General features: G+C 46.2%; 1 protein-coding gene across 1 annotated transcript in view; it reads right to left on the bottom strand.

Annotated features, from left to right (window-relative positions):
• Nucleotides 1-14,744, bottom strand: part of ABCA12 (ATP binding cassette subfamily A member 12) — an 85,308-nt gene extending 70,564 nt beyond the window's left edge. The window contains exons 1-2 of the mRNA XM_080598740.1: nt 14,271-14,744; nt 9,966-10,059 (exon numbers count right to left, since the gene is read on the bottom strand). Of these exons, the coding sequence (XP_080454866.1) occupies nt 9,966-10,059; nt 14,271-14,339 (163 nt within the window). The 5' untranslated portion in view covers nt 14,340-14,744. The remainder of the gene's footprint in view (nt 1-9,965; nt 10,060-14,270) is intronic.
• Nucleotides 14,745-15,395: the final 651 nt, after the last annotated feature.

Below are 15,395 nucleotides of genomic sequence, written 5' to 3' on the forward strand. Positions count from 1 at the left end.
CCTGAAGGGAGGTGTGGGGAGCTGGGGGTCGGCCTCTTCTCACAGGTAACCAGTGATAGGACCAGAGGGAATGTCCTCAAGTTGCACCTGGGGAGGTTCAGGTTGGAAATTAAGAGAGGTCTCTTCTCAGAAAGAGTGGTCAGGTGTTGGGACGGGTTGCCCAGGGAGGTGGTGGAGTCACTGTCCCTGGGGGTGTTCAAGGAAAGGTTGGACGTGGTGCTTAGGGACATGGTTTAGGGGATGACATTGGTGGTGGTAGGGGATGGTTGGACCAGGTAATCTTGAAGGTCTCTTCCAATCTCAATTCTGGGATTCTAAGGTACGAAGATAGGCTCACGTCCACATTTGGTACAGGTTCCAACCAGGTTCACTCTGGTTTCCATCAGCCAGCAAGCACCATATGCTACCAACCCTCCCCTCAGCCCCCAGCCTCAGCTCTGCTACTCCGATAGATGCTAACCATACTGCAGCCACACCATTTGAACATGCAAATCCCACTAAATGCAATGGAGCTACACAGACCCTATTTTTTCCTTCCAAAACATCATCCATGCATTCCTTCTCCCTTTTCTGCCCACATGATATTTCTGCTTTTAGGACTTCCTACCTACTTCTGCCACCCACCCTGTAAAACCAGACCAAATCTGTATCCCATTGTACTCACATCAAAGATATGGGATTTCCATTATGAGTGGCTACTCCCTAAATAAAGTTAGGTACATTAATCTATTTTCCTCCTTTATTACTAATTTAAAAAAACCTCATGAGGTTTCCTGTTTTCTGACTACCCAGAGTTTAGCTTCCTATCACTGCTTGGGCATGAAAAAATTCTCTTGGCTTCAGATTTCACACACCGATACTGCACATACCTTAAGCAGTAAGTCTTTGTTCATTAAAAAATCCATATAAATCTCAACTTCCCAACTGGTGAATTAAAGAAAATAATGAGCTAATGACTTCATTAGGATGTATTGTGTTTAACTGAAAATGCACTCAATCACTGCTGTATCATACAAAGAGGCTTAATAACCAGCTTTCTGCAGCAAAGAAAAAAAATGTCCAAAAAGTGGTGTGATAGGGCAATAATATCGTGATCCATAACGAAAGGGGTAATTGATCACTCCTTGCAGCACAGGACAAAGAAACACAATGAGATCATGAGGCAGCAGGCAAAAAAGGAGAGAAAGCCCCTTTTTAACACATATCAAAATATTGTGAGATGTGTTGAACAGCAGACATTCATTCTACAACAAATTAGACAAATCCCCAAAAACAGATTGTCAGTGGTTGCTGATGTAGGAATACTTGGACTCAACCTCTTCAGCTTCTGGGTGAAGAAACCTTAAACCTTTGACGATTTTTCTAGTGGAAGGATCACTCTGTGCTTCTTGTTCCTCCACGCTCTCAATCACCCCTGAGCAGCAGCAGAGGGTCTAACCCAGAGCAGCGATTCTGACTGTTTATCAGCTGTGATTTATATTTATCTATGCACTCACACAGCACACATGGAAAATATTTACTGCTATGGTGACCTCCTCCCAGCTTTCCAGGCAAAATGTCTAACGAAGCTGGCTACATACAACCTTCTCGCTTCCCTTCTCATCTTTCCCATAGTCGCACAGCATTGCTTTAAACTTTATTTCTTCACCGTTACGCATCCACAGTCAAAAAGACAAAGAGCACGCCTCTTTCATGACACGATGACTGATGTTGTTTCTCTTCAGCCACACACAACTGCACATTTCCAGCTTTGTTCACATCTATTTCTGACCAACTCACACCGCCTATCGTTTGTAGAAAGCTTTGTGATAATGCCAGGAGCTTTGATATCTCTCCAAAAGTGAAATGTGACCATCAAATAACATTAAGTTTGAGGCATTTTTTGTTGTTTTTGTTTTGTTTTTTAATGCATATGAAGAATGACCCAGATAACCAAGTGGCCTAACCCTTCATCTATGGAAAGAGACTATTTAATTGCCGCATTGCTCATATTGGTGTGACGTTGTGAGATTCATGTGCTCTGAAACTCACATCTGACCATGAAGCTGGAGAAGGGGACCCTCATGTTCCTAGTGACCTAGGACTGAGGTCTCTGGTGGGAGCAGGACCAGGAGGCAAATGGCTCCTGGTCAAACAGGTCCAGAGGCTTTCCTCCACCTTTTTCACACCTGCAAGATCAGTGCCCACAGAAGTCCCACAGTTGTTGAGGACAGCAAGTGCTACAGTTCTGTCAGTACAGCCCAAATCTTGTTCAGCGTGTCCAAAGCCAACGGCACAGGAGTGATTAGCACTGCTGCTTTTAATGGGATTACTCTGGCTTCAGGTTAAAGGCATACTTAAGAGCTGTGCTGGGTCAGAGCTAATGCTTTGGTATCGCACTCCCACTGTCCCTAGACTGCTGCCTTTCGCATCACAAAGCTGACTTTTATAGCACTGCAGAGCTAACAGGTGATTTCTTTCATCCTATTCCCTGCAATTTCCCCCATTGAACAGACACCACTGGAAGAAGAGATTCCCTTGAGCTTACCCCAAAGCTGCAGGACACCAAACACCCTTGATGTCTATCATATTGGGGTCATTTCTGCTCCCTATGAGCCTCCCTCACTGCTGTATGTGAGCAGGGGGCCATGCTGCAGGGAGGCACACGTTCAGCTCAGCTACACGTGGTGCAACATGCTGCTGCGTGCACACGGCAGCCGGGCCCAGCACCACCAGGGAATTAGGATGAGCTGGTGCTAGCCCAAGTCCTGCTGGCCCTGGCGTACTCACATTCCTCCTCTGCATTGCTGTTGGCCTTAAAGCAGTGTCATCCTCGGCCACCCTTCCCTCAACTCCAAGTGGTGTTTTTTAATTTCCACCTTGCAAATAATAATGGAAGGAGAAGATGCTGTGAGCAGCTATTACGCACACACCAGTCCACCTCTGATACCGCACAGCCTGCCCTGATTTGCAAGTCGTGTACCATCACCCAGCTCCTGGTTTTCAACATGAAAGCTTAGCAGGACCCCAGATAACTCCATTCAACCTGCCAGAAGCCCAGTGTGGCCAGGTGAGATTCAAATGCTTGATTATTATTATTATTTTTTTAATCTTCACAGCAACATCACTCTTGTTTTCCTGACCGTGCCAATAGTACGATGTCCTCAGTTGTCTGCCTATGACGGCGAGATGGTAGCAGCAGACAATTCGCTGCAAGGCTCCTCCCTGTGTCGGTGGCTTCAGTGGAGGAAGCATTTCGTTGCCCAACTCTTCCCTCTAGCATTTCAGGCTCTGCAAATAATAAGACCAGCCCACAGCAGACAGCAACTGCTTCCATGCTTATTAAGACTAGACAAGCTAGTTTTGCTCGCCCACAGACCTTCACCTCTTCCACCCCCTTATTTAATAAATTAAAAATCAGCACTTGAATACGAATGCATTGGGTTCATGTACTGATCAGGGAGATAATAAAGAGCAGAGCGCGAGCATAAAAATTGAAGCTGAGTGGGAGAAAAAGCAGGTGTAAAGGGAGGAGAAAACCTCCAAACCCAACACAAAGGAGAAAGAAGGGAGATGGAAACCTCCTAAGAGGTCTGGATGGGGAAACAACAGAACTGACGTCTGCACCGCAGGGCAGAGCCGACAGAGGCACTGGAGGTTCCCTGCGCTGTGGAAAGATGCTCCTCTGACTGAAGCACAACCACACAGAGTGGGAGCTGTAGACCAACCCTTTTTAAAGCAATATTTAACACAAACAAGGCTAATTTAGTCTTGTATAATACAGCTACCTTGCTTTGAAGCAGGACGCTGCACAAGCAGGACCTAAAAGGACAGTCAGAACATTTCCCACCCAGAAGCTGGAACCAAAAATATCCTAAATCCATATCTAGACTCTGGGGAAAAAAAAAAATTACAAAAGCTGCATTTACTAAACTTCTGTCTTTCAATGGTGAATGCTTTCAGGTAGTTTCCAGAGCCCACGCTTAGACTCTCTAAACAAAAGTGACCTCATTTACAGGAACTCCACTTCAACAGCTGCTAACTTCAGTGCAAGCCAAACTGCTCAGCGCCTTTGGAAAAATGCTTCTGTCCTTCTAGGTCCCGGCACCTGGCTTCAGGTGCTCCAGGAAGTCAACTGGAATTAAGTGGCTGCCCCAAGGCCCTGTTGTAATGCAGTGGGAAGAAAAAATCCTGGGAACTCGGGAGCTCCCACCTCCAACTCAACATCCTTCAGTCACACCTCATGTGGAGGAACTCTGTAGAAAGAAATGAAGGCACAGAGATTTATGAAATGGGTGTTATTATGAAGAAGGGTTAAGAGATTTGGGGTTGTTCAGCCTGGAGAAGGCTCCCAAGAGACCTTATTACAGCTTTTCAATGTATAAAATATATATGAGAAAGACTTTCTACTGGGGCCCGTCGCGACAGGACAAGGGGCAATGGTTTCAAACTGAAAGAGGGAGTCTGTTAGGCTAGAGGTTTCTGAGTTCAGGGGGAGCTTGGGCGAGTCGCAGGGAACTGTATGGCTGAGCACTGCCTCTCTGTGTCTCTTCCAGCAGGTGTGGGGGAAGATTCATATCCCCCTTCAGCACTGTTGCAATGAAACAGTGTTATATGGCAGCCTGCCTGGCACAGTATCAGCACAAAATAAATTTCATACTAAAGCAAAGGACACTTAAGGAGGGACCTGAAGAGCCTATTTCGCTAATCATGCTGCATTCGAGCACAGACAAAATCTGGTGTTGTCTAGAAAAGGGGAGAAAACTGGTTACCTTCCCCTCTTTGTTGTCAAAGACAGCAAGATAAAGGAAACAGAGGAATGAGGCTGCTCCACCACTGGCAAATGCTGGGGCAGAGCTGGGAGCCTGATGTGTGCCTGTCTGTAAACAGAGTAGGTCGAACCTTTGGGGTGGATTCCAGCTTGCATAAGCACCAGTGACTTATCCAAATGAATGGAGCAGCCTGGGTAGCTAAGCCACCATCCCGACTACCTGTAATTACCATGGGAACCTATTAATTTTTCCACACTACTGGCAAAGAGATGAGCTCAGGTGCTTTTGACTATGAAGTGAATTCCTTTTCAAAATGTTTAGCATCTTCTCGGAGCTTTTTCACCTCCAGGGTGGTACCTCAGAGGAAGGAAGGCATGGAGCAAGGTGGGTCACAGCGCTAGCTGCTCTCACACGTCTTCCTGGCAGCCACAGCCACCTCTTGCACGGAGAATTAAGCCAGCTCAAGGTCCTCTGTTAACTGTGGGACAAAGCTAGTGTAAGGGTTTCTGCTTCTGAGCTGGGATTGAGGCAGGGAACTGTCAGAGCTAGATGTGTTTGAGGTCCTCAGTTATGGCAGGAGCTCCCTGCTCACCTACCAGCTCACTGCTGCAGCAGCCAGAGGGCAGAAACGTGTGGGTGGTGGGGATGAAGGGCTATAGGCACAGGATGCTACCTGTGTTTATCCTTTTCTTCGAAGCTGCGCAGAGTATCCTGCCTCTTTTTCTGATGCTGCCCTGACCAGGGTAACTGGTGCCTAGGTTACCTCTAACATGGCAATGCTGCTTAGCACAGGAGTCACGGGAAAGCCATCTGCAGGTACAGCAAGCCGCAGCCTCCTAAGGCCGCTCCGATCTGCACTCTGGGATTCATCCTGATCTTTCCAACAAGTCCTGGAGTTGTTCCACTCCTAGCTACCAGTGAAACTGAACGCAGCACAGCTCAGAGACCCTCTTCCAGAAGTACTGGAGCCAAGAATGAGAGTGGAGTTTGAACAGTTGCTCCTGTGCCATGTGGCTCTGGCTCTAAACTAGACCTAAACAGCAGGGCTGGTACTGGAACACAGTCTAGTGCTTTGCTATCCCAGTATTCCCCCAGTAAAGGCTCCAAAGAGCAGCCTGGTGAAGCACTCTGGTAACAAGTCTATGACAGGTATCTGAGTGAACGCAACACACCAGGCAAGCATCTCCATGGAGGTGATGAAATTTGGGTGAAAATTCAGGGCAGAGGTGAAGGGTAAGATGCGCTCCACAGAGAAGAGTTCAGGCAGAAGGAGTTTGGTGGATTTTCAGACCAGACCCAAGAGCACGGCTTCCTTCCATGAAGACGGAACAACATCTGTAAGGCATGGCTTTCACAACCCATGTCTAACTCTGTCTTGTAAGGCCAGGGGGAGCAGATCTTGGGTCTAAAAGGAGAGCAAGTTCCTGCCACATTTTCTCTGTAAAGAGCAGGGTTTCAAAATGAGTGGGCAACTCACCACACCCCAAAGAGCTTCTATGGAGAATAATGATGGGGTCAAACTGACAGGAGAGGAAAGAAGAAGAACAGAAAAGGAAGAAAGCAGGCGGGTAGGGTGTGACGGGGTGTGACAGCGCTAGTTAAAGCAAAGAGCCTAATTGGGCTTCCCTGTAGACTGAGTGGGTTGTTGTCCCTGAGGGACAGATTGTATCTCTCACACAATTCCCAAATTGCAAAAACTTGTAGTGATGGAAGATTTTTGTCCCTACTCACTCTACAAAACCTGTGATACAGGCACAAAGGACTGGAACACACTTCCAACACAGTTCACTGGCTTCCGTGCTGCAGGCTTCCAACTCAGAGCTTCCTGCTCCACGTGTGCCACACAGCACATCCCAGTACCTTCCATCACATGCGAGGGCTGTAATGAAAGGTCAAAAGCCATGACTGGGATGTACCCAATGAGCTGGATGGGAAATTGGTTTGGGGAGATGCTCAGATCATCACAACTGGGTATGCAGAGAAACAAATCTTTATTTCTCCTGACAATTATCTCTGCTGACCTGGAAACACATCACCAAACAGATGCCTGCATGGAAGAGTGTTTTCTTTCTTTTTTTTTTCCCCCTCTTAGATACTACAGGCTTCAATCATGAAGCAAATTACATATCAGATGGATTTTAGCTCCTTATTTTACCTCAGTTCTTCTCCTACCAGCATCCTCTTGACTGGTGATGTTTATTTAGCATGTCATTTCTCTTTGGAGTTCAGCCCAGCACCAGATCCCGTTGCATTAGGTGCTACACAAACATGAAGGAAAGCAAGTGAGTTGCTCTTGCAAGAAGCTCTTGCTAGGTAATTTCTCTAAATAATCCTCAATCCATTGAATGTCTATTAGGCATCCTTCAGAAGCACTGTTTTGAACTTGAGCTATTTTAATTGAGCAAATCATAGATTTCATGATCTTGCTGGGGCCCTGAATACACGAGATAAGCTTACAGACAAATCTTGTGGGGTGTCATCTCTAAGGCTTCAAAACTCAGCATCTGAGTCGCATATTCTATCTCTGTGCCATTGATTCCATGCTTCCTGACTTCCATCTGCCTGCAATAATCTCTTGACAGCAGCAGAACTGGAAACAGCTTCTTGTCACTATTTAATGACTGTGCCCTTTAAGGAAGGCACTGGAACTCAGCATAAAGTGGATTTAATTTCCACTGAAAATGAACAAAACCCCCTCCTGTAATCATTACCCTACACGTGTCCACCCACCTTTTTTGTGTCTTTTTTTTTTCTTCAGAAAAGAAAGCTCCCAAATGATTTCTCTTTTTGTTTTCAAACAAAAAGTTGATACATTTTGTCTAGTTGTCAAAAAAAAAAAGAGGGTAACATTCAAGTGGTGTTTTTATTTAACTAGAAAAAGCAGCAGGAACTGGCTGTTCCATGCTCCCATTAACATTCTTCTCCATCCCCTTTGGATTCTTAGATGGCCTCTAAACACCTGGATCATGAGTACGCCACAACCATTAACAACATCTTTTCCAGCACAAAACCTCCCTTACACTAGAGTTCCTATCGCCCTCTTTATGATAGAAAGAAACTCAGATGCTGAGACTTGACCTCAAATTCAGCTATGCAAGAAAAGGGAACAAGTCCCAAAATACAGTCCCCCTCCTGCAAAGTACAACTGATGAAGCTACTTGCTGCTGCTCGGAACATTCCTCCTGATCCAGAAATTCACAGATGCAATCACCCAGAGCAAACACACTTCAAAAAAATACACATTCAAATTAATAGCCACGTACAGTAAAATAAATATTTTACCATCCAGCTGGTACTCTTGACATTCACCTTATCTGAGTTCTCACGGACAGCAAGTACAACCGACGGAGCCATGGGGGAGGATTGCCATTCCACACTTGGCAAAAGCTGGGAATTTCACTAAATACAACGTGCCCAGTCTTGCCTGCTCCAACTGGTTCAAGGAAATTTGGGTAGAACATAAGGTATCTCACAGGCCTAAAGAGGAGTTTCACTGGCTGCCTATGGGCTTGGGTTTAAAAGACCACCCTAACACACCAAGAATGCCTTTCTCCGTTAAAGACCTTGAGATACTTCCAGAAAAGTCCTTTACTCTGGCTCTCCATCACAGCCTACAAATTAGATACACAAACCTCTACTCCCAGAGAGCTTGCAGCCTACTCTGGCGAGGGCTATCCTAATTGCCTATCTGGTGTTTGTCACAACGTGGTCCTTTCTCATACATCATTCAGAAACACTGAAACACTTTTAATCAGAGAATTGAGCATTAACTAGGTTGGAACGTTTCCAGTGCACACATGCCATCAAGTACAAATCTCTCATGACCACATTTTACACACCTGATAGCTACAGACTGGAAGCCAACTGCTTGTCCTTGCTGCTGTCAATCTGTCTCCTCTCCCCCTGCCTCAGCCTCCTTCCCCCAAATAGAAAAACCCAGCATTGCCCACGACACAGCTTTGTTCTTGTCAAGTCAACACCAGCCTGAGGCTGGTCAGCTAGGGGGGTACCTCCCCTGTGAGTCAGGTGTTGCAAATCTTTTGGTAAGGGCAATTTTGCAGGGCCTGTTCCTACCCTGTGCTGGGAAGCAGTGGCTGTCAGTAACAGCTCTGTGCTGCAGCACGTGGATGTGATTCAGCAAACGAGATGTGCAACATGAAGCAAGAGTCTGGCATGCACTTTCAGGGGCTCTGCAATAAGGTTGAGGATCTCCTCTAACTAGGGGCTAACAAAAAGGGTACAGCTCCATGATTGATTTCTCCCAACACAAAGGCAGGCTATCACTGAAAAGAGAGTCCAGCCCTTCCTACCCATCCTTTCCCCTCCCTCGGGACTGCCTTGGGAGGCTACAGAGGGCAGAACCATGGATTGGATCCACCTCAGTTAACACTGCGGAAAGGAAGAAGGCTTCCCTCTGGATAAACTCCTTGCTCTGCTTTACCATGTAACTTCATAAACAGACACTGCCTGGTTTGAGAGGATGACAGGGCTATGTCTTCTGCTGGTGATGGGTATTTACTAAACTCAGCATGAATTTTTAGAGCAGATTCAAGCAGACCCATGCTCTGGGTGCAGACACGTGTTCTCCCGACCCAGGAGGCACAGCCTGCAAGCGAAAGCCAGCTTGTGCAAACTCTTCACCCGTTTAGCCACCACCAACTGTTCACCCACCCACCAGCTGCTCTGGGACTTGCCAGTAAGGGCTCACATGCACCATCATGTGCCAGGAGCCAAGTTACCACTATTCGGGCAGATACTACTAAGGCTCAGCTGAAGAGGAGCTTTTTGCCTGTAGCAAACAAGGTGAAATCTTTCATGATGACCAACCTCGTGTTTTTTACCTTCATAACCTCACTTGAAGCCTATGCCCTTGTTCGTGTTGCTGAATAAGATCTCTCCCAGCTGCTCTCCTGTCCCTCAATTTATCATGTAGATTTATACTGCTGCCTACAACAGCAGTACCTGAGTGCATCTTGATGAGACTGTTCTGCAAAGTTGTTTTCTAATTATGAAACTAATTTAAAAGAAACATAAATAGAAGCAACCTCAGAGGAACACGGACATTTTATTTACAGCATGCTGCATCCCAGGAAGTCTCCACTGGAAACTACAAAGAACCAGATTTGTAAAAGTAACAAAACACATCGAATTAACACATCAGTCACTGAAATGAGAACTAAACCCCAAAGACATAAAAGCAAACCGGTTACTTACAGTTTGGCTGTGGTTCTGGAGGGAATTTGAGACGGATGATGGCCAAGATTATGAAAACAACCACAGGCCAGGAAATTAAAATGAATGACCATACCTATAAAATAGCAATGAAAATATATCGGTTACGTTTGTCGCGCTGATGTGTCCCAGAGCTTGTCTGGAATGTACAAGTACCACTCTAAATGAGTTATAAGATGCATTGTAAATAATGCCTGTCTCGGTGCACATATTATTAAAACCCAAGTATTATCTATGCAGGAAGAAAAACCACATAAGATCATAAGAGCAAATAATGAGCCTGAAGCTTTCCTGTGTTTCAGCTTGGCTGTTTACACAGTTTTGCACAGATCTGAGACACTGCTATGTACGAGTAAAAGCACCCTGACAAGTACGAGACTTTTGGATGCATTGATTGCACGACTGAAGAGCCAAAATGGGAAAGGTTTCACTTTCAGTGTATGGCACTGCTCACATGACTGGTAAAGGTGACCTTGATATGATTAACTATAGCTCAAAATCGAAGTGTTTGACATTGAAATGACAAGGCTACAGCACTTTTTTCCCCCAGAAACTTTCACTGTTCTTCACAAACGGTTCAGCCTTACAGAACAGCCAAAAGAAAGAGGATTTTCCTGGTATTTGTTTACAAGGCATGGAACCAAGCATGGTGAAGGAAGGGATTTACAGAGTTGTGTAACCAGCTGGAGAAGTCCCATTCGATCGCCAACCACCAGAACTCCTCACGTGAGCTCCTGACCACAGCAACCTAACTCCCTGGTACCTTTCCACTTCCAAACTGTAGCAGCCTACACAGGTGAGCTGTGATGGAAGAGAAATGATGTAAAATTGGCATACTATGTCAGAAAAAATACAAAGCTTTATGGACCTCTTGCCGTTGACATGAGGGCTCATCATTTCAATGGATGAGGATGAAGAAAATAGTCTGCTAATCATCTAGTGCAGCAAACCAATCTAGGTAGGAGGCCCAAAGTCAGTATTAAAACTGCAAGCCTCGGAGTTTTGTAAGCTAAGAAAATGCAATTTCTCAAATAATTAACTGCTTTTGTACTAGCTGGCTAGCTCGCTACTGTGCCTACTAGATTAGAATTTTCCATCCATCAGTAAAGCTCAAAGTACCCTGTGCTGCAAAATTGCTGTGCTATCTTCATGCCAGTTTTTGAAACCGCAGAGATGTCTTTCTTCAAAATCATCCCATTTTTCATTGTTGCATCGCTATTTTTTTCAGATCAGCACATATTACCCAAACCCATTTTTCCAAAGGTAATTCCAAGCCCATAACAGTGTTTTCATTTCCCGTAATGCTTACTGGAACATAAAAACAAACAAACAGACAAACAAATCCCGGAGAGCAACTGAACTTAAAGAGGCTTGTTTCACAGCAACTCCCTCCCTACCATCCCCGATGAGATGACACACAGCCATGGAAGTGGGAGCACGACTCATGCCCCAAAATAGGAACTGACAGCTGTCAAACCACAAGGCACCTCCTAACACATCCTTTCAGAGAGGGTACTCCTATAGTTTCAACGTTCAGCAGCATTTTAGCTTTTACAGACCCCACCCCTCCTTTTATATATATACTATATAACAGGATTCATCACTGAAACCAACATTTTTTATACTTTTTTTCATATATCACATGCTTTCCCTGTAATCAGTCCCCAAATACAGTATTTAACTTGGATTAATTCACATGCACACAGCATTATTAAGGTATCCTCCTAGTTTAGCACCACGTAGGCTACAAGAAAATTATGGGGTAACAGCACAGAAACTGATATTAGTCAGAGCCTGCCTAAAGGAAGGGCAAGACATCTTTCATATTCTTGGTGGAGGAAATGAATAAAGATCGTCTCCACTCTGGGAAATCTTTGTGCCTCCCCATTTGGAGCTAAAATGGCGCTTCCACTCCCAGGCAGCTCTTCCCTTCGTATCTCCGTGCTTGGAGTTAATTGGATTTAATAGTAGCTGGGTACATCAGTTACAACACAGCGTTCTCACTGTCCCAGGCATTTCTAGTTAGCAAAAACAAGACAAGCAGCCTGGCCAAGCCGACTGCAGGTAGAACACGTTGACTTGAACGGAGCCACAATCAATGCCAATTTGGCTCGTGGGACACCAAGTGCTGTGCCACAGGTTGCATAATCCCTTGGTTGCTGGATTATTTCACTGCTAAAAGCAGATTTAATTGCGCAGACCTTAGTACGTCTGGATGCAGGCACGTTTTCTCTCCCTTCTGCATCTGTTTAAATAACTAAGCTGCATAGAAGTGACAGATGGAAAGCAATAAAAGTGCAAGAAGAACTGATTTCTCCAATTCCCCTTGGTAGGCAGGCCAAACCTTGCTCCCCAGAAGGCTGCCACCTCCACTCACAGCCATTCCTTTCTCAGCAGGAGTAACCTGTGCCGAGGCTCTCCCTGGTTATGGATGCGGAGCTTCAGCTGATTTCAGCAAACTGATGGCCAAGCAAGCCGCAGCTACCCCCATACAATCTCTCTAGGGGCTCTGCAGAGAGTGTGCAGAGGAAATAAAGTGTAAAGCAAAAGGCAGAATCAAATGCGTTCGCCAGCCCTGGACAGACTGATAAACAGAGCAGTAGCAATGAGAAAGCACTTCAGTCTGTGGAAGGAGAGGGGCTGTGTCAGACTGCAATGACATGCCGATCACACCTGGTGAGGGCAACCAGCACCACTGCAGCAGCAGCAGCCGCGTTCGGGGGTTATCAGAAGCAAAGAAGCACAACAGAGAGCTTCCCCTGCAAAACAAGCACACACTAAAACAAGCTGTCTGGAAGCCTGGTCCACCAGTGTGTTTACATCACACAGGTTAAAAAACCAAACCTGAAAATGGAAAGGATAGAGAAATCAGGATGTGTTTAGGAGCAGCTTTCTGGGTTTACCTCCTCACAGCTTCCGCATTCGGAGCAAGCTCCTTAATTTGGAGCAAGAGAGGGAACAGAAGGAGGGCTGGAGAGAATGCCTGCCCTAAAACAATCGGTGGTGTCCAGACTTTATTTTAACTGACATTCCCATCCTACAGAATTGATGTTTCATCTCTACAGGAAACTGAAAGAAGAATTATAGCAAGTGAGACCATATGGTCAGGGTTTATGTAAGCATTTACTGCAGGTACACAGGAGCTGAAAGAGACCCAAGCCTTCCGGTTTTGACAAGGGTGTTGAAATTGGTCATGTAACTAGAGATAATCTATTGGTATTCCTCTGTATCTCAGAAAAAATATTCTCCTGTATCTCTCACAGCAGCCACAGACTTAACTCTGAGGAGCACAGCCCATCTGCAGCTGCTGGGGAGGGTCACAAGGACTCAGATGAACTCAGCACCTCCTTGAAGCAGGCTCCAGACCCGAGAGGCAGGACAGAACAGGCACACAGCCGACCCTGCAGATGTACGCAGTGCTGGGAAGTCTTTCACTCCATCCCCATATCACACTGTCCATGGGGCTCTTCTCTGACACACGTCCTCTTCTCTGCCCTTTCTGCACCTGCCAAGGCTTCCCGTGCAACCAGAGAGTTTACAAACCATCCCATTGGGATTCCCAGCAAGAGGACGGGCTGCAGCCCAAGTCCATGAATTGCAGTGTGCTTCTGCTGAAATGCCAGTGCAGCTGTATTGCAAGCAAAACTTTCGATACAAAACTACCAGACAGGCTTTGCCTGGACATGCAATGCCACCCGAAGGAGCACTTGCCTCCATGACACTGCAGTTCAGATTCCTTTCTTGGACATCCCTAGCAATGCTTTATTTTGGGAAAAAAAAACATCTGGTGTGGTTGCTTTGCAACACACTGGACTGTGCTGGAAACCTGTCCCACCTGCACCTCTCAGAGACACTTTTTTCTTTGTCCATCCATTACAAATGGCTCTAGGTAAGGACACCCCCATTGTCCCCAGATTGCAGGGACTCCTCAAAGACTGCACACAGACTCTGGGGACTGCTCACACTGGAGCAGATTTAAGCAGCCTTAATTCAGGTCTGCCCGTGAGTTTGTGTAGGGTTTTGTCTGCAGGGACCAACAGCAGCATCCCTGGTACTCAGTCTGGACTCCTGAGCCCTCACCATGATCTCCAACACAAGATGCAGCCACTTTGGCTTAAAATGACCCATCTTCTTTCCGTGCCATTCCCCTCCTTCCCTCTCTCTCTCCTTCCTTCAAAGTATTTCTATTTTAACACCGTGGCTTTCCTCTCCTGTCGTGCCCTTCTTGCTCCTCAGCTCCTGCGGTTTCCAGCTCCCCCTCCTCTACGGCTTTGTTTTCACACTCACCGGCTGTCTCTTGACACTCAGCCAGTTCTTCCACAGCAGGATCCTCAGGTGCTGGGAGAGCGCAGCCATCCTCGGCCGACCCAACCAAATGGGAGCGGGCTGCGTGTTCTTTCTCCCTGGGCTTAGGAGGCAAAAGCGGAGGCTCTGACCCAAACGGGCATCCAGTGTCCAGTATCTGAGCCTCTTCCCCACAGCATAGCTCTGAAGCAGCTACCTCATCCACTTGTGGCTGCCGTGCTCCCCGTAACTGCAGCTCTTGTCCTCGTAGCAATAGCTCCTAGCAAATTCAACAGGTTATTCTTCTCCAGGCAGGCAGGCAGACGCAGCAGCCTGCCTCCACTTGTGTTAATTACAATATCCAGCCTCTCCTGGCTGCTCTTTGTTCAAGCCCTAACTGATAAAATGGATAGCATTCCAAAAAGATGCTTCTGCTTAAACAAAAGGTGATGCATGCCTCCTCCTCCTCCTCCCTGTGATGAAACTACCTGCCTACCCACACACCGCTTCTGCCGGAGAGGTGTCATCAACAGCAGAGTCAGGCTGCTTGCCAGGCCGCTCCGACTTCCCCGAGTTCACAGGCAAGGGCCGGGAAGAACAAAGTATCAACAGCTTGCATCTTCCTGGCACTGCTGAACTGGAATTCGTATTTTTCTTTACTACTTTTTAGTATCTCAAACCTACCCATCCAGGGAAATTAAATAAAAGTTAAAAAAAAAAAAAACACAAACTAAAGCAAGAAAAACACATAAATGAAAATCTAATTGCTCAGCTTCGTGTATCTTCCCTCTCCTTCCAGGGAGATCAGCCCTGGTGTTCTAACTGATTGAATTCAATATAACACATCGCATCCAGTGGGAATGGGATTGCAGAACTGGAGCCCACAAAGATTTCAGAGCACTAGTGTGGCTTGAGTGCTGTTATTATTCACTTGATTACGGATTTTTTTTTCCTAGCTACTGGTGAGATATTTAAGAACCAGCTGGAGATGAAAGGAGAGAGTGAACTGCAGGTACGGAGGGCAGCACTAGCAGCAGAGGGGACTGTAACAAGTGTGAGTGTTGAAACCAGATATGGACTTGCCTAATGAGCTCTGGTCATCCAGCAGAGCTTCTGATCCCACCCGGA

The sequence above is a fragment of the Anser brachyrhynchus genome (assembly GCF_964034855.1).
Source record: "Anser brachyrhynchus genome assembly, chromosome: 7".
Classification (NCBI taxonomy): Eukaryota; Metazoa; Chordata; class Aves; order Anseriformes; family Anatidae; genus Anser; species Anser brachyrhynchus.